The 19,282-nt window shown below is 41.6% G+C and overlaps 1 protein-coding gene across 8 annotated transcripts in view; it reads right to left on the bottom strand.

Annotated features, from left to right (window-relative positions):
• The window catches only part of CHD6 (chromodomain helicase DNA binding protein 6), a 228,940-nt gene that overhangs the window by 106,158 nt on the left and 103,500 nt on the right, over positions 1-19,282 (bottom strand). For all 8 annotated transcript variants that reach the window (XM_055090837.1, XM_055090842.1, XM_055090841.1 and 5 more), the window contains 5 exons: positions 18,654-18,801; positions 16,697-16,846; positions 3,273-3,335; positions 2,398-2,456; positions 1,610-1,727 (listed from right to left, as the gene is read on the bottom strand). In XM_055090837.1, the coding sequence (XP_054946812.1) occupies positions 1,610-1,727; positions 2,398-2,456; positions 3,273-3,335; positions 16,697-16,846; positions 18,654-18,801 (538 nt within the window). The remainder of the gene's footprint in view (positions 1-1,609; positions 1,728-2,397; positions 2,457-3,272; positions 3,336-16,696; positions 16,847-18,653; positions 18,802-19,282) is intronic.

Here is a 19,282-nt window from a genome sequence, read left to right as displayed (position 1 = left end):
TATTGACATTATCCTAAAATAGTTTTTTGTAATTTGCTGAAAAGGAGTACAACATGAACAATGAATTGGTAAGAATGTGCAGCAATCTGCTAAAATTTGATGGCATCTCAGTGCACTCTTAAGGTCTAGTATTTGTGACTACCTTTAAAAAATAATTTTTATTGCTTTTTTCTTCATAAGTTATCTGTATAAAATTGAAAAATTACATGTTAAAGAAAATAGAAATCACCACAATCCCATCAAATGGAGAAGACTACATCATCATTTTCACATACACTCAGACATTTTCTATGCATTATTATGGTGATTCTTCTCTCTTGTACCCCCCAAAATGGAACTGTCTCATAGAAGAGCTTGACATTTTTAACTAACAATAGTTAACATCACTAAGCCTCTTCCTATGACGTTAATAATTGTCCTCCAATATCATTTTTACTAGCTGCACAGTATTGCATTCTGTGGGATGTATCATAATTTAACAAGTGTCTATAACATTTTGTTTGTTTTCAATGTTTCACCAATACAAACAACTGTTTATCATAACTAAGTCTTTGCACAAAGACTTGATAGTTTCCTTAAAATAAATGGTGGAAACAGAACTGCTGGGACAAAGGATAGGCAAATATTGAGACATGTGATGTCTGTTGTCACCCTGCTCTCCTGACAGGTCATCCTAAGTTATGCTCCCAACCAGTGACAACGATAGTGTCTCTTCCCTGCACCTTCACCAGCAGTGGGAAATACTTATGTTTAAAACCTTCAAATATTTGATAAGTGAAAACTAGAAGATTCCCATTTTAATTTGCATTTCTTTGACTGCTAGTGAAATTGACTACATTTTTGTATGGTTGATAAGTAATTTTCCCCTCTTTTCTGAATTCCCCATTAATTTGTCCATTTTTTCTTTTTGGGATTTTGTATTTTTCTTTTTGAACTATAAGAGCATTTCTTAACATTACAGCTATTTGTCATGTGTATATGTATGTGTATCATGCATGTGTGTATGCAAATATAAATAAGGTTTCCATACTGGATAAGAAGAATGTATGCCTTGTATGTATGTGTGCATGTACGTAATTAGGGAATACGTCTATGTACATCATGTACTTACTTAAAGATTTATTTGTGGTATTTTCTAACTTACAGGCACTACAGATGTTTTGATATCCAAATCCATCAATCCTTCCTCTTGCTGTAGGTACCATACTTAGAAACACCCAAGTTTATATATTTATTTACTTATTTTCTAACATTTTAGCTTTGTTTTTATTTTTTACACCCAAACTTTAAGTCTTCTTGGAATTGCCCTTTTGGGGAGGGGGGAGGAGGAAATCAAAGAACTGTGTGCACATTCCTTCTGTGTGTACATTCTGCCCTGGAACGTGACCTAGATGCACGTTCTTATGAGTTATCAGTTTATAAGGTTTGATCCTTATTCCTTGGTGGATAATTTGTTTTCTTTGGCTTAAATCTGGACAAAGCTTGTCACAAATCAGCAGACTCCTGAGCAATACATCTACATAGGACTTCAACTTTAAGAAACTTAAACCCGGTATTTAATACTGCACTGCAAGAAAAGCAGTGATCAAATTAGTAAATATTGCTTCACCTCAGTAAAAATGTGCTTCATCTGGGCTTGTTTATTCCTAAATCGCTTGATCTTCTGTGCGATGCGAGGATCCTTTTCGAGTTCTTCCATTGTGGCCCATTTACAGTGTAAGTAGGAACTATCCAAAGACACACAAATTGTGAGACAAGCACAAAACCAGCAAACCATCAAGCTTTAAAGTGTTTCAATAACCAGGTGACTGTCTAACACAGCAGCAGTGGAGTGACTTGCTGTGGAACTGCTGGAGACTGGGCTTAGAAGGGCCTTGCCCTTCAGGACAAAAAGAGAATACAAAACAATGCAGCAATTCCAAGCAACTGGTCACTCTGTGGCTTCTAGAGAAACTGGCTCAGAGCAGAGGGAGGGCAGGTATAGGCAGGCCATCATTAACGCACATTAGTGCAAGTGGGCACACAGCAGAGAAAGAAAGAAAAACCCAAGTGGGGAGAAAAGTATAGGCTATAGGACCGTGGTTCTCCACTCTGGGTGCAAATGGGAACTGCAGAGGGAGTTTTTAAAACACACCAATCCTTGAGAACTACTCCCAGAGTATGAGCCAACGGGTTTTGAGTGCAGCAAGGACTTCAGTAGTTTTAAAAAGCTCTCCAGTGATTCTATACGCAGCCAAAGTAAAGCAATGCCGCCTAAGGTGAACTTGAGCCAATCAAGGTCTGTGGGTCATGCCTTAGGGGCCATTCTTGGAAAATATAAAAGATAATGGTGTGATGAAAGAAGAAAGTTTTATTCATTTAAAATACACATACAAATAATACATTAAATAGACGTACAAATTCCTATACTTGACGTAGAACAGCTCCAAGTCGAATGGGGGTTCTCCCGGGTGAACCTGTAACCAAAAATCAAGCAGTTATCAGCCCAGATCCCCATGGATCGCCCTTATGTGTCAAACAAAAAAGGTAAATAAATACTTCTTCCTGGTTTTAGAACATATTTCTCGAGGATATTTTCATTTTCCCAGGTCTTTTTCTGACAGGTCTGGAGCAGGCTTTCTAAAGGCTGAACACACAGTAAGCTATAAGGTTAGAAAAAAAAAAATGATCCTCCTGGTGTCATTCTTAGGTCCAGGCTGGGAGAGCATTCAGCTGATAAAGCCAAACTGGCCCAGGGCTCTGAGAGCTGGTGCAGAAGTGAGAACATGCATTTCCGGCGTCCTCCCAACCGTCGCCTACAAACTCCAGTGATGTTCACTCTCAAAGTAAGGAAGTTTACTTCCATAAATACTTGAGGTAAAGATGAAACTATGCCTTCACTGGCACCGGCATACTCTTTCACGCCAGAAATTTTCTCTAGAGGTTCTCTACACAGCCCTGAGATGTTGAAAGGAAAAGATGTTTTCATTGGGAGTCTTTTCCCATCTCTTCTTCTTGGCCCTCTGATGACTTTCAGTGGGCTATGGCAACTAAAGGATCAATACCTTTTGCTAGGATCATAAGGAAAAAAAACATCGGTTTGGGCCATACTCAAATATTTCCGAATTTTATGTCTTAAAATCTTCCATGGAGGTGAAAATAAGTGTCAACTAGCCAAACAGTGTTCTTGCCTAGCTCTCAGTCCAGCCAAGAATGACCACTCCAGAAACATCTCTCCACAGAGGGTGTAAACTGCGCTAGTGATATACAAGCCAGAAACATCAGCCACGAACCTCCTGGACAGTCTTAGATGCCAGGATCTTCTCAATGATGTTTGCGTCATCTTCTGGAGGCTCCTGGAGATGGAGGTTAAAGAGAGAGACAATTACGGCACTACAGGAGCCATGAAATAATTCTAGAGGAAATACTGTAATAGGCACTACTTGGTCCAAAAGTTCACCTTTGGGTACTGAGGTCTCCCTCCTATCAGCCCCCAGAGTGATCAAAAGATCACACATATTCTAACCTCTGGGCATAACACTCTATCACCTTCCCCTCCCAAGTGAGCAGAGAAGTTATTCTGCTTCTTGATTTGCTTCAGATTCTTCATTTCAGATCTGCCTTTAGCATCATTAAAATTGACCCTAAGACTTCCCTTCTCCGCCAAAACTGCTTACATGTTGCTGCATAAATTTTCAGAAAGGCCTAACATAGAAGAGTCTGGGGACTTTAGAATCAGAGGGTCCCAATTCTGACACAATCCAGCTATTGACTTTGGGCTAGTCAATTAACACCTCTTAGTTCCAAGTCTATTAAAATAGGAGTTAAAAACACATATCTCACTGGGTCACTGGGAGGATAAAACGGCATGTGAAAACATTTTCTGGACAGTAAGTGCTATGCAAATGCAAAGTATAATTATTCTTTACTAAATTGTACCATCTTTCCCCTCTGTACCTGGAAATGGCTTTCTGTTTCACTGATCAACCATTGACTACAAATCCCAACTGGAAACAAATTAATTCCTTCCTTTCTGCCCTAGATACACATCAACATTTCCTAATCTCCATGAAATCTCTTTCTACAGAGTATTTGACTTTAAAAAAAAAATCTGCATTTAAAAAACAACAAACTTAAAAAAGGATGCACTGGATCTACAAATATTTCTTTAAAATTTTATTTTGTTTTAACGTCATATAAAGGGTGTCATGGTGGATGTAATCTTCTTTAACTTAATATGATATTGCCAATATTCATCCATATTGTTCATGTTGCTTTAGCCATTCAATTTTAATGCTGTATAATATTCTATTGTATTAATAAACCAGAGTCTATTTGTCTTCTTCCTTTGATGGACATTTAAAAAAAAAAAAAGGATGCACTGGGTCACAACTCTCCTGTTAAATGTTCTTCCTCGGACTTTATTTGAGCAGTTTTATTTCCATCGTTTCATATGCACTACATAACCCTTCCAGATCCAGTATGTATCACAATATGAGATTTAGAACAGAATATGAAAAGAACACTCATCACAACAACCCTAACTCTCAAAATAACTACTTGGGTTCCTTATCAGAACTTTCCAAAAGGATGGTTTATGCTGCATCTCACTGCCACTTCTAGGGCTCAACTGTCCCCAAGTCATACCATTATAGAAAACATATTTTCTAAGAACTTAAATGAAGCTTTTCCCAGAAAGGTGATGGTAAAAAAAGATGAGTAGGGCGGATGGCAGAAAAGAAGTATGGGAATCAGCAGGCACTGACAGATGCTCCCAAAGGCTACAAATATTTATTACGTCCCCCTGGACACACGGCATTGTGAAGTTAATCCAAAATGACAAGTCTTTTCCCACTGCTCAACCAGAAGACAAGTGAACTGGGCCTACCATACAATAGAAGGATGGGGCGGGATACAGACTACGCTTTTGTTTTCCTGTCAGTATGTTTCTTCTGCTTGATTCTTCTGCACAAGTAAGAAAAGGAGAAGGAGGCAGTTTACTGTGGATTGCCCGTCTTCTCCCACCACAATATAAGCCTTGTGAGGGCAGGGATCTTTATTTGTTTTACTCACTAATGTAGCTAGATACCTTGAAAAAGCCAGGCAACAGTGGGTGATCAGTGAATATTGGTTGAATGCTAAACAACAGGGAAGAGGAAAAGAGACACAGATGGAAATACACAAGGAAAGATAAAGCATTATTCTTAATCTACATCATGTGATTAAAAAGTCTCCCCCTTCTCCATATACCTGGACTTATCTTCTACTGCACAGATGGGTAACAGCAAAGGGCCCAAGCTAGATGTACTTTCCTGAGCAGTAAAATCACTACCCCAACCTTGCAGCCAAACAGAGCTCTGACTATGACAGGTAGACAGCGAACAAAGGAACAGGGGCTGGGTTACAAGAAACTAGATTAATGAACCAACTTCCTTCCTAACTTCCTACTTCATTTCCTTCCTAAATTTCTCCCACATTATTTATTGAGTGTCTTTTGTGTTTATGCACTGGTCTTATAGAAATAAATGAGCTACAGTCTTCATCATCAAGGAACTGCCAGACATGCTAACATAATGCTTTAAGTGAGGTATGGCATACATACAGCATGCAGAGATCTCAAGAGTACAGTTGTTGAAGTTTAAGTCCCACCAAGATCAAGTTATATAACATTTCCAACACCCTGGAAGACCCTGATGCCCCCACTGGAAGTAACCACTATTCAGACTTCTATCACCATTGATTAGTCCTGCCTATTATTAAGTTTCATGTAAATGGAATCATATAGTGTGTGGTTCATTCTCCTGTATTACTGTGGAGTATTTTATTGTATAAATACACCACCATTTATTTATCCATTCTATTGCTGAGGAATATTTGGGTTGCTTTCAATGTTCACATAAATGCACTCATTTACCTTGGATATAACATAGGAGTGGAATTGCTAGGTTATGAGGTTGGTTATATGTTTAGTTTTTTTTGTTTTTTTTTTTAAAATAAATTTTTTTTGGCTGCGCTGGGTCTTCGTTGCTGCGCATGGGCTTTCTCTAGTTGCGGTGAGCGGGGACTACTCTTCGTTGCGGCGCATGGGCTTCTTGTTGAGGTGGCTTCTCTTGCTGCGGAGCGCGGGCTCTAGGCATGCGGGCTCTGGAGCGCAGGCTCAGTAGTTGTGGTGCACGGACTTAGTTGCTCCGAGGCATGTGGGATCTTCCCGGACCAGGGCTCAAACCCAGGTTATGAGGTTGGTTATATGTTTAGTTTTTTTTCTGTTTTTTTTTTTTAAATAAATTTTTTTTGGCTGCGCTGGGTCTTCGTTGCTGCGCATGGGCTTTCTCTAGTTGCGGTGAGCGGGGACTACTCTTCGTTGCGGCGCATGGGCTTCTTGTTGAGGTGGCTTCTCTTGCTGCGGAGCGCGGGCTCTAGGCATGCGGGCTCTGGAGCGCAGGCTCAGTAGTTGTGGTGCACGGACTTAGTTGCTCCGAGGCATGTGGGATCTTCCCGGACCAGGGCTCAAACCCATGTCCCCTGCATTGGCAGGTGGATTCTTAACCACTGCACCACCAGGGAAGCCCGTGTTTAGTTTTAATGGATATTGTCAGAACTTTTCCCAAAGTGGCTGTAACAATTTTTACATCCAACAGCAGTGTATGGGAGTTGCAACTGACATGATACAGTCAGTCTTGAAAATTTTAGCCATTCCCAGTGGATGTGCGTTATCATCTCTTTGATTCACATTTCCCTGATAACTAAGGATGCTGAGCATCTTTTCATATGCTTATTGGCCATGTGGATATCCTCACTGCGAAGCTCCTGTTCAAGTCATATGCCTATTTTAAAAATTGTCCTTTTTTCTGATTGGCAAGAGTTCTTTATATTTGCGAGAGTTTAATATATATCTTTATTTCTCAAAAAGAGTCCTCTGTCAAAATCCATACAAACATTTTCTACCAATCTATGGTTTGCATTTTCAACCTGTAAATGTATCTTTTGATGAACAGAAGTTCTATATAATCCACCTTATCTTTTCTCTTATGTATTTTTGTGTTCTGTTTAAAGAATCTTTGCTGCCACCAATGTCATTCATTAAGCCATATATGTGGTTGTAAATCTTCTTGTAGCCACATTAAAAAACAGATGAACTTGATTTTAACAATATTTTATTTAAACTAATATACCCCAAATATTACCATTTCAATATGAAATCAATGTAAAATTATTAATGGAATAGTTTACATTATTTTTCTCACACTAACTCTTTAAAAATCTACTGTGTATTTCACACTTACAGCACATCTCAATTCAGACTAGGTATATTTCAAGTGCTTAATAGCCACACACAGCTAAGTACAAGCCATGCTGGGCAGTACATACCACTCTATTTTGTTCCATTGGTCTATTTGTCCTTATGGCAACACTACCCTGTCTTCATTGTGGCTTGATTACAAAGTCTGGATTATGGTAAGTATTCCAATTTAGTTCTTCCTTTTCAAGATTGCCTTGGCTAATCTAGGTCTTTTGTACTTCCATCATCAATTTCTATCAGAAAAACACCCTGCATAGATTTTGACTGGGACTGAACTATAGACATCTTCACAATATTGAATACATGTATGTCATATATTGCTCTATTTATTTAGGTCTTCTTTCATTTCTTTCAGCAATGTTTTTCATATAGAAGGCTTGTATCCTCTGAGGGTTATTACAGGGTATCTAATACCTTGATACTATTATAAATGGTATTTTACAATTTTTCCTTTCCTGATTTGATGTTGCTAGTTTATAGAAATTGTTTTGTTTTGTTTTTTTTACTATATTTTTTTTTTTTTTTTTTTTTTTTGCGGTACACGGGTCTCTCACTGTTGTGGCCTCTCCCGCTGCGGAGCACAGGCTCCGGACGCGCAGGCTCAGCGGCCGCGGCTCACAGGCCCAGCCACTCCGCAGCATGTGGGATCTTCCCGGACCGGGGCATGAACCCGTGTCCCCTGCATCGGCAGACGGACTCTCAACTACTGCGCCACCAGGGAAGCCCTTTACTATATTGTAAATGGTGCCAATACATTTGCTTGACAAAGGGTTACCACAAACCTTCAATTTGTTTAAAAAAAAAAAAAAGTGCAATATCCGTGAAGTGCAATAAAGCGAACAGCAATAAAATGAGGCATGCCTGTATTTTTTCTTTCATTAATTAATTAATTTTTGGCTGCGTTGGGTCTTTGTTGCTGCACATGGGCTTTCTCTCTAGTTGCGGTGAGCGGGGGCTACTCTTCGTTCCGGTGCATGGGCTTCTCATTGTGGTGGCTTCTCTTTGTTGTGGAGCTCAGGCTCTAGGTGCATGGGCTTCAGTAGTTGTGGCACGCGGGCTCAGTAGTTGTGGCGCACAGGCTTAGTTACTCCAAGGCATGTGGGATCTTCCCGGACCAGGGCTCAAACCTGTGACCCCTGCATTGGCAGGCGGATTCTTAACCACTGTGCCACCAGGGAAGTCCTGTATTTTTTTCTTTTTCCTTAGTTCAGTAGCCAGGACCTCCAGTGTATTTCTGAATATAAATGAGAATAATGGAATCTTTTTCTTACTCCCAAATTCAGAGGGAAAGTATTCAGTACTGCACCATTTAATATAACATTAGCTGTCAGTTTTTATCTACTGACTTTTAAGATGTTCTTTCAGTATTTGGTTTTCTACAGTTTAAGATATGCTTAGTATGGTTTTCTTTTTTACATTTTTCCTGCTTGGGGGTTACCTGACATTGAATGTACTAGCTGATATCTTCATCAGTTTATGGGAATTTCTGGCCATTCATTTTATCTTCAAACACTCCTCTGATTCACTCTCTCCTCCATGTCTAGGACTCTAATCAGATATGTATGTGTTAGTCTTTTTCACTGCACCCCAATTGTCTCTTTATCCGTTTATGCTTTGCTCTGTTCTTTCCATTCTTTTTTCTGTGTGTCAGTTTAGAAACTTTCTGTTGATCTGTCTTCAAAGTCGCCAATCTTATCTTCTACTGTATCTAATCTGCTTTTAAACTCATCCACTGTGTTCTGAATTTTATAAATAGAAAATTTCAGTTTTACAGTGTTGATCTGATTCTCTTTATAGATTCAATTCTCTGTTGGAATTCTTTACTTTAGAACTTATTTTGTCCATCTTTTCCTCTATTTTCTTTAACACATTAATCATGGTTATTTAAAAGTTCTTTTCTGCTAACTCTGTTATCTGGATCATCTGGGGTCTGCTTCTATTAACATATTTATTTTCTTGATTTTCAGTCAATTTCCCAACCTTTTCGAATATCTAATAATTTTTTACTGTATGATGAGTACTGTGAATAAAACAATAATCACAGCAGCTCCAAACAATATCTTCTACTACAAGTGTTTCCTATTTTCTCTTAGACAAACAGGGAGAAGGAGTGGGTCCCATTGGTCCAATCAGGGACTGTTGGGTCCGGACTGGGTTACTGTTAAGATTCAGTCCATCTCTTGTTTTACCTGTTCCTTGAGTATGAATGTCCAAGGTCACTGACTGTAAGTCCAGCAGGTCTTTTTACTCCTGAGCCCTGAAGTCTCCAATCCCAAGCAGGTTAAAAATCTCTCTTAAGGGAGAGTCAGTTTTTTTTGCAGTACACCCATCCTTTTAGTGAGACTTTATCTCCTAAAAGTAACGTGAGACTGTGAGATTTCAATCTGCCTTCTGGCTGAGCCACTAACTTCTTGGGCTACCCCAGAATTCATCAAATGTCTCCAGGGGAAAGCTCCCTGTTTTGGGAATTCCTTTAGTTTCCAATCATTTCACCAGCCCTGCATAATCAATCACCAGCAGGGTCAGATGGTTTTTCTTCAACCCAGAATAGTCTCTGTTTGGGCCCAGCTCATCTAGGAACAGCTCTTCTCTGTCTGGAATTTTAGTTCATCTAATTCTTGTTGCTTCCACAGCTATCTGATGTCTTTAAAAATATGTCCTTTACAATTTATCTTTTTTCCCCCCTTGCAGCAAGTGTTGGCCTGCCATGCCCTACTATACTCTTACCTGAGAATAGAATCCTCCAACACTAACTCTTATTTTTGGAGTTCCCTAGGGCCTAGTTTTTGGGCTTTCTTTTCTTTTCTATCAATACTCATTCTCTTGGTGATCTCATCTGGTCTCATGGTTTTAAATACTGGCTACGTTGTGTTGGCTGCCATATTTATTTATCCTCTCCTATGATTACAGACTCTTTTATCTAATTGTTACTTGTCATCTCCACTTGAATATCTCAGAAATATTTCACACCTAAGATGTCCACAAACTAAACTCCTAGTATCTTAGCCAACCCCCCACCCCTACCCCTTCTACCTACAGTTTTCCCCAGCTGAGTTAAGAGGAACTCTATCCCTCTGGGTGTTCAAACCAAAAATCCTGCTGTAATCCTGACTCTGTTCTTTCCTCTCCACCCACCCTATCTCATCAGCCAAGAAATCCTGTTGAGTTTACCTTCGAAGTACATCAAGAATCCAGCCATTTCTCACCCCCTCCTCTGCTTCTACTCTGGTCTAAACCACCTTCATCTCTTACCCAGATTATTCCCAACTGCCTCCTAAGTAGTCTCCCTGTTTCCACTCCTGTCCCACTGATCCATTCTCAACAGGACGTTCAGAATGGCCCTTTTAATTAAGTCACTCTTTTGCTTACACTGCTTAAAATGTTTTTCTTTTAACTTGGAGTAAAACCAAAAGTCTCCCAAAGGTCTACAGAAGCCCACAGGATGTGCACCCAGCCTCTCATCTCCTCTGTCACCTTTCAGGTCTCCTTGTCCGTCTCTCATACACACCAGGCATGTTTCCACCTCCGGGACTCTGCTATTCCCTCTGCCTGAAACACTCTTCTCCCTACACGACTCCCTCACCCCTTTACTTCTTCACTTCTTGTATCAAATATTATCTTTGTGAGGCCAACACTGACCACCCTACTTAAAACTGCAGGCTTCATTCCTGAATTCCGTATCACGCCTATTCTGATTTTTTTCTTCCCATACCACTTACCACCATTGACATACTACACAATTTTATTATTTTCAGATCGATTATCAGCCTCTCCCTAGTTATTTCTACCCTTTGGGGGTTCTGGGCTTAGCCCTTTGGCTTTCCATCCCACGTAGGTTCAAAATCTGGCAAATATCTGGAGGGGGAGATCGGTTGTGTGTATGCTGCAGGCCTCCTCTCCATTTGCTGTAGGCTCCCTCCACGAGGGCAGGGACTTCTGTCTCTTTTGTTCCTTGTCTCCAGCACTTAGAACAATCCTTGGCGCTCAATAGTGGTAGGTGCTCAATAAATATTTTTGAATAAATAATGTTAAGAGATTTTGCAATACAACATGGGATAGTAGTATAAAGCAAGTGCTATGGGAACACAGAGCCAGAGTACCTGGACAAATTAGGAGAGGCTTTGGAAATGAGTTGGCTGTCTATTAGCATTAAACTTTCATAATTGCTGAGCACCTTTCCTACCTACTTCCAATTCTGTATAACCCAGACTAGCAAGCAAGCATTCATACGTGTACACCCATGCTAAAAGAACAACTGTCTCTCCTCACCAGCAGGTTGCTTCAAATAGTCTCTTACCCTTACCTACCATGAAGAGCAGAAAAAGATGGTTTCTGATGATAGGATTTTGATTGCTCTCAGAGTTTTAAACTAGGACCAAATCCAAGGAAATGTTAATACGTGGGTGAAGAAAGCACAGGACTTTACTCTGAGGATTAAAAGGATGGTATGTTTAAAGCATTCTTCATTACAGAAAACTTTCAAGTAAAAATTAAGGTATTTGAAATAAAATTTCAATTTATTTTTTGGCACTAGTTAAAGAATAGGGGGAAACACACTAGTATTAAAAAAAAAATCAATGGTTATCATCAAAATACTGACAGCAGGCTTTTATCCTATCCTAATAAAAGGGAACAGAGAGAGTAGCGTTTCCAAAATACACATCAAAGTAGGAAGAAAACTGGAAAATCAGGATTTTTTTTTTCCCCTAAACAGAGATTGTGCATAAGCATGACCATGTGTGTATAAACACTCAGTGTATACAGATACACACAGATATAAACTAAATCTGCTTGCCAAACATACTTCCATGACAGCCATCTGTTCTCAACTGCTTGGAGTTTTCTCAAATTATCCTTCAAAGGAGACCATTTTAGTTCATTCACTTTCATGTCAGAACCTCATGAAATTAAAAATTTATTTTCTTAGGGAAAATTTCAAAAATTTTCAACCCACATACCCCCGACCTCAACCAACCACCTGATTCACTTCTATTCAGCGAGCCGTAAGGAAAGGCTCTAGCAAGAAGAATCAACTCCAAAACACAAGCATTTACCAAGTGCCATGGAAGGTCCAAAGTAGCATCCAACAAGGTGCCCAGTCTCAGGAGCTTACACTCAGTGAAAGCAAGATAAAACATATTTTTCTTAGAAATGTACCAGTGGTAAATTCTAATCAGTGTGACAGTAACCCTAAGTCTGGCAGCAAGAGTGCAGAAAGCAAGAACAGTTTGGATTTCACAGAATAGTAATGTTTTAGTTGGGCCCTAAAGAATGGTGGCTCGTAAGAGGACTGCAAACAGGAAGGAAACTCAAAATGCACCCAAAGGATGAAAGCACCAGGATATGGGAAGCAGGATGCAGACATGGAACACTAAGGAACCAGTCTTAGTAGAGAAAAGCATTACACAGAACGAGGAGTGGGGATAAATGAGGGTAGAGAGGTAGTATGCAGCCACATTCCTTTAAAAATCAGGCAGGAGTTTTGATCTAAAACAGGAGTTAAGAGGTAACCACCTTAGGTTCTTGAGTGGGACACTGAAAAAAAGCCAAAAACTTCTCTGGTATTATGGGAAAATGAGTCTAGTAATGGATTGGGAAGGACAGGGACCTGGGGCAGGGAACGACAAAAGTGCAAACTGTGGTCATTTGACCACTGGCCTCAGCACAATGGGTGGCAGCAGAACCCAAGAGGAAACAAAGACAGGAGACAATCTGAGGAAAGACGCTGGGTGGGGAACGGTGGTGTGGCCAGCAGAGAAATGGGAAGAATGAAAACCATCTTCTCGGGCCGAGTGCATAGGAGGCTAAGCACTGAATCACGCGGGCTGGTACAGAGCTAGAGCCATGCCAGCCAGAAGCCGCTCTGCCAAGGGGCCTGCCCACGGCTGTTGGTGTCAGAGTGAGACGTGGATGAACACCAGTGGGAAAACTATGCCAGTATGAAGAACTGGAGAAAACAAGAGCCCGAGAAAAAAGAAAAACACTTCACTTTTGTCTTTCTAATCCAGGAGTTAAGAATCACACCTGTTTCTGTAATAAGTTTTAAGCATATTTATTCATTATTCACATATTAAATAAATACATGACGAGTACAACTGAATGCAAGTCTTTATGTTAGTGACTACCCAACATAAAGTACTACCTATGTTAGGTGAAAACTGTGATAAATTAAAAAGTGAGGCTTGTTTTGTAAGAGTTTACAACCTAATGGCGGGAACAATCAGGAGTGATATTCAGAACAGAATGGCAGAGGCACCGATGAATCAGAACAGTCACAGGCTGTGAACAAGTGGTGGGAGGATTCTGGGGAACATCAGGCATAATATTATAAATACTCCACAAAACAGAAGAGGGAAAGTGCCATACTTTCATCTGAATAGTTCCTGGGGGTTAATGTAAATTTGACTTTATTGAAGCTCTTTCACGCCAAAGAGATATATAAAAAAATTAAAAAAAAAAAAAAAAAAGATTATAAGCCCTACCCTAACGTAGCTCACGGCTTAGAAGAAGGAAACAAAAACTGGCCGGTGTTTAAAGGACAGTGACGAAGTTAAACATCTTAGAGTTAGACAGAGGAGGGGCACTTATCCCCAGCTCAGGGGGGACAGGGAGCTTCCTGGGGGAGGTAACAACCGCGCTCGGCCCGCCAGGCACGGGAAAAGACCAGACAAAGCAGAGGGTACCATCTGCAAAGCAGCAGAAGGAGGCACAGGAGAACACCAGGAGTGGATGTCTCATTCAAATTCAAGTCCTTCTGTCCCAAAGGCAAAATCATACAAACCACACAAATTGTAGGAGGCAAAAACTGAGACAGCCTTGGAAAAATCTATACACTAAATGTACCATAACTGTGAAAGTCTGTCTCTGTTCCAGGCACCGATATCAGTTTGACAAAGAATCAGAAAGCGAAGAGTCACAGTCAGGCTGGAAACATACTTCCAGCCCTAATCCCATATCCCAGCCAGGGGACGGGCCTCTAGACTCCGCAGGGCTGTGCTAATCTGCCAGTCCTGAGTTAGACTGAATCATGCGTAAAGATGTTTTTAGCAACTCACCACTAGGTAAGCACTGCTGAGGTTGCAATTTGGGGCTGGGACAGGGGCCAGCAGCCACAAAAGTGGGCTGAGCATGCTGATAAGACACTACAAAGAAAGCAGGGAGGTAGCAGTGGGGCCTTTCTGGTGCTGACTGCACACCCTTCTCTGCCCCAAGCTAAAGCCAGCAAAAGCAGGCAGACACCCTTCCAAAGGGCCTTGGGAGAAGGATGAAGGAAAAGCCTCGTCTTATTCCACTGATCTTCTGTGCCACTGGACACTTTGAGGATTGCTTGGAATCCAAGATGAGATCCCTGATTTCGGGGCTTTGTGTTGGCCTGGGAAATCTCTGTTCAGACCCCCCCCACAGGAAGCCCACTATGTAAAACAGGTGCAAGCGGAGGGCTCCACAGAGCACTGACCGTGCAACCCGCTCGACCCCGCACAGGCTGTCCAGTCTGCCCTGTGGCGTGGAGGCCAGAGCCACATAGCTGCCTTGCTAAACATGAATGCCAAAACCATGTATCGGGCCTCTTTCTTGTTTAAATTTAGTCACAATTTTTGAGGCGTAATTAACGCAAATTCAGATTCCAGCTTATGTTTCACCACTATAAACTTTCTCTTTGCTGTACCCTTAAGAGGACAGAAAGAGCCTTGTTAGGATATATATAAATTTCCTGAATTATTTCTGTCTGATCAGCTAATGCTGCCCTTCAGGCACCAGGGGAGAAGACAGAACAACAACTGAAATATGGTTAATGACTTGGGCTAAATGGCTACTAGGAGAAAATAAAATCCCTTAAGAGTGTTTTAACTACCAAACGAACCATAAAATCTCCAAGGAAGAGAAACCCACAGTAAAACAATGTAATCCTGTCACTTCACAGCAGTCTTGCAAGGGCTATTCTTAACTATGTGCTTGAAAAGTAATATTATGTGAAAATGCATTACTCTGGAGGCAAGGTGGTTTACACAGATAAAGCATCATGAGCTCCAGTAGCCAGCCACACAGTGTCCAGGAGGAAGGACAGGTATCTGTGCTATTGCTGCACACGCAGAACATGAATGCTGCCAAGTCAGCAACAGCGACTCCGTAACAAAAGACAGCCTGTGTCTCAGAACGTGCTGCCGGCAACGAGGCGCCTCCTACACGCACAGCCTGTTTCTTTTGCTTCTCATTCCTCCTCTGTATAAGCTCCTTGGCACAGACCTCCTCCTTCTCCACATTTACCCTCTGCCTTTCTAGCAGAAAGGGGGTACCAGGTCCTAATGCTATCCTTTTCCTCCCTGATACTGCTGTCAATGGAAATTCCTAAACTGCATATATGGGCATCCTGCTTCTCTGCTCGAACCCATCGATGCCTCCTGCCCCTCATTCAATCCACAGTATGAATGAAGGCCAAATACTTTAGCTGACAGCCAAAGCCTGCATAACATGACTCTTCCTACCACTCCAGGCTCGTCTCCCACCACTCCTCAAATCAGACCCCACCACCTGGCCGAGCTCATCAAGCTGCCATACCACATCCTCCGGGACCATCAGGCTGTGAGGCTGTGGTCCACGTCAGAAACGCCTGCCCTAAAACCCTGACCTCCCTCTCCTGTCCACTTTTCCTTCTGTGTAGCCACTGTATCCAGCACAGACTTCTAAGACTGCATTTATCACAATATCAGCACAGCCATATGCCTCTTCTCCCAGATAAAACTCCTTGGAGGCAGGGACCATGCCTTGATACTCATCCTTGTATCCTAGGACCTGGCCCTGCGGTGGACTCTCAATACACATTTGTAATCCAACGCCCAACTGTAATTACTAGTTCATGTGATTCCATTCATGGAACAGCTATTTACTATGTATCCGACTTTTACATTCTAATGGGAGAGACAAAGAAATAAAATGAAATCAGAAATCAGAACACAATTATAAGCTGTAATAAGAGCTATGAAAGAAACAAACAGGAGTGAAATAAACATTAGGACGAGGGGCAGGGATCTCCTTTAAATGAAAGAGTCATGTAAAGCATATGGTAAAGAGCATTCCAGGCAAAAGGGACCATACAGGCAAAGGCCAGCAGGTGGGAAAGAATTGCTAATTCATGGCATTAAAAGAGGCAAGTCTTTTAGCTGGAGGGTAATGAGAGAGATGGCGAAAAGTCATGTATCTGAATTTGGTGAATTAGGGAGAGTGTGATGACAGAGGGGCCTGCTAAGCACAGTCAGGAGTCTAAACATTATTCTAAGTGCAACAGGAAGCCACCTGAAGGACAGAACCAGCAGTTAAGGTGATCTAACTTACACTTAAAAAAAGAGCCACAGTACAGCTCCATCAAGTAGTCAAAATGACTGTCCAGCCGAGGCCAGCAGCCCAATCTTAAGGCCGTACCTCCGCCTGCCAAGCCAGTGTAGAAGCTGAGAGGGCAGATGTCCGGCCGGCTCCAAGGACGGCGATGGTTTCCCCATCATCATCCACCACTTTGAAGTCCAGGTCCTCGTTGTATTTTCTGCGCTTCACTTGCCGTCCTGAGCGTCGTTTCTACAGGACAAACACACCCGCCAGAGAGACTACATGTGAGTCAGAGGAAAAGCCTGCACAAAGACACGCTCACCTACACTCACTCACAATTGAAGGAGACCCCTCTAACTTCGCAAAAAGAATCTTCCCTAAACATAAATCTTTTCAGAACTAAATTCACTCAAAATGGGACCCAGGTGAGGGAGGGGAGCCAAATCACCAGGATCCAGTGAGAAGAAGGTGTAGCCCCAGAATCCAAGGACACGTGTTTTTATGCATCATTGCTTCCTCCACCCCGCTTTCTGGAATCGGTTTCTATTCCAGTAAAACAGGGATGGGAAGTAACTTCATCATCTTTGAGGTCCCTTCCAGCATACCTGGAAGCTCAGGGTTTATGACAATGATTTAATAGTTTTTTTGGTTTTGATTTTTTTTTTTTTGCCAAACTCACCATTCTTACCATGTACTTCTAGACAACTAAATAATACCAATTTTATTAGGACTTATTTTGAGAATCTCCTAACACCCTTTGAAATGCAAGCAGACATCTTACTTAAGTGTGACAAAATAAGATTCGTGACTCACCATGAAAGGACTCATCTATAATTAAGCAGCTTGTGACCTTTTAGAGAGATAACATTCTACAACAAAGCAACCAAGTGGCTTTCCTCAAACAGAAAAACACATGGTTCATCTCTACATACACATCATATCCAAGCAGTAGGAACACTTCTGGGAACCATTCACCAGCTAGCTTATTCTTAGATACTTAAACCTTACAAAACAAAACGAAAAGCCAAACCTCACCCGCCCTTATCATCTAAAAGATACCTCCTGGGGCTCTCTCTGTGTTCCCATTATTTCTTCACTGTGTCACCTCTATGACATTTAATTTTACATGAGGGATTCCACATAAAAAGCTCTCCCCCCAATCCCACGTACAGATCACCATCCTAGAAACAATGAACCCCCTGCCAACTCCCATCAGCCTGATGTACTTGCTGCTCTGCCCGTCAGGACACTTAAGAGCCACTAACCCAAGTTTACAGGCAGTGAAAGGGGGGTCTCTGATCTGACACTCCAGACTCTACTACTTATTTACCACTACAACCTTAGGAGTTGACACCTTCCTACAATGAAGATCACCTAGGAATCTATGAGGGTCCAGATGATTCTTAAGGAGCAGTAAGTTGGTCTTACCCTAAATGGCCCCCATGCAGTAGCACAGCCCAGATAAACTGCTGTGGATGTCAGAGGAAACAGCACTCTCAAATATTAGAACTCACGTCCAAGAGAGGCAGCCTCAACTCAGACAGATAATTCCTACCCATGTCCTGGGCACACTTTGGCATGTTTTCAGAAATCTCACTTAGGTGGGCAACTCCTTGTTTCCATGTTTCCCTACCATCTTGGCAAAATGAATCAACCCCTGACTTTTCCAGCATCTGGGATTATGAAAGTGTCCTTGTGTAGACTGGCCTAGCACGCTGAGCCCTAAATGTATTACCTACATGGCAAAACAGGCCCTCTGAGCCTTACCTAGTTTGGATCACAATTCCACTTTCCACATTCACTCTTACTGTGGCCTAATATCATGCTACTTTGCAAGAAGGAAGCAAACACCACTAAAAAACAGGGATATTATTAGTATAAGGACCAGGATGCTGAAGAAAAGCCTGTGGTCACCCACTAAAACACTGAGAGCCCAGCCCAGGTCTGTGTGCAAGATGCAGGCTGGAGACAGGGAGAGAGGAGCAACAGGATCAGTGTCAGCAAGACCCCGCCCGGCAGCCGTAGCGCCCACCAGGGCTTCCGGGCACAGCTGTACCTGGCTGTCTGCAGACTCAGTGGGCTCCTCGGGACTCCGCAGGGATGGGTTCGGCAGGCCCTGATCCAGCTCTAAACTCTCCACTGTGGTTTCACTTTTCCTTTTTCCTTTCTTCTTTTTCTCCACTGGGGTTGGTCCTTGCTCCTTGCTACAAGAAGAAATTCAGAATTAAAACTGTTGGGCAGTTTTTAAAACTAAGATTTCTCACGTGATTACAGTTATGATAGCACATCCTGGAATTCCTGGGCCAGGATAGGCTTTAATGGAAAATCTACAAGAGTTTCTTCCCAGAAATTTGCAGAAATATGGGAAGAAATATCTACACAGGTTGATGCAAAATTCCCTTTTTTTAATACCCCCTATCATGACTACTATAGATATGATTAATGTGATAAGAAATAAAATAATATGAACATCTCCAAAAAACCTCACTTTCAGTTTCACATAAATGTCTTCTCTAGGAAGTTTAACTGCTTCACAGATATTGAGAATCATCCACTTCCAATCTCCCTTTAAGTTACCTGTGAAGAGACATCTCCCTAATCTGTCATCACCCTCTACTGAGAATGGTCTATGCGTAAGAACTTGGAGTGAGTACTAAGAGCTCAAAACTGAAGACAACAGTGCCC

This window comes from Physeter macrocephalus, chromosome 14 (genome assembly GCF_002837175.3).
Source record: "Physeter macrocephalus isolate SW-GA chromosome 14, ASM283717v5, whole genome shotgun sequence".
Classification (NCBI taxonomy): Eukaryota; Metazoa; Chordata; class Mammalia; order Artiodactyla; family Physeteridae; genus Physeter; species Physeter macrocephalus.
This window is presented reverse-complemented; position numbering and strand designations above follow the sequence as displayed.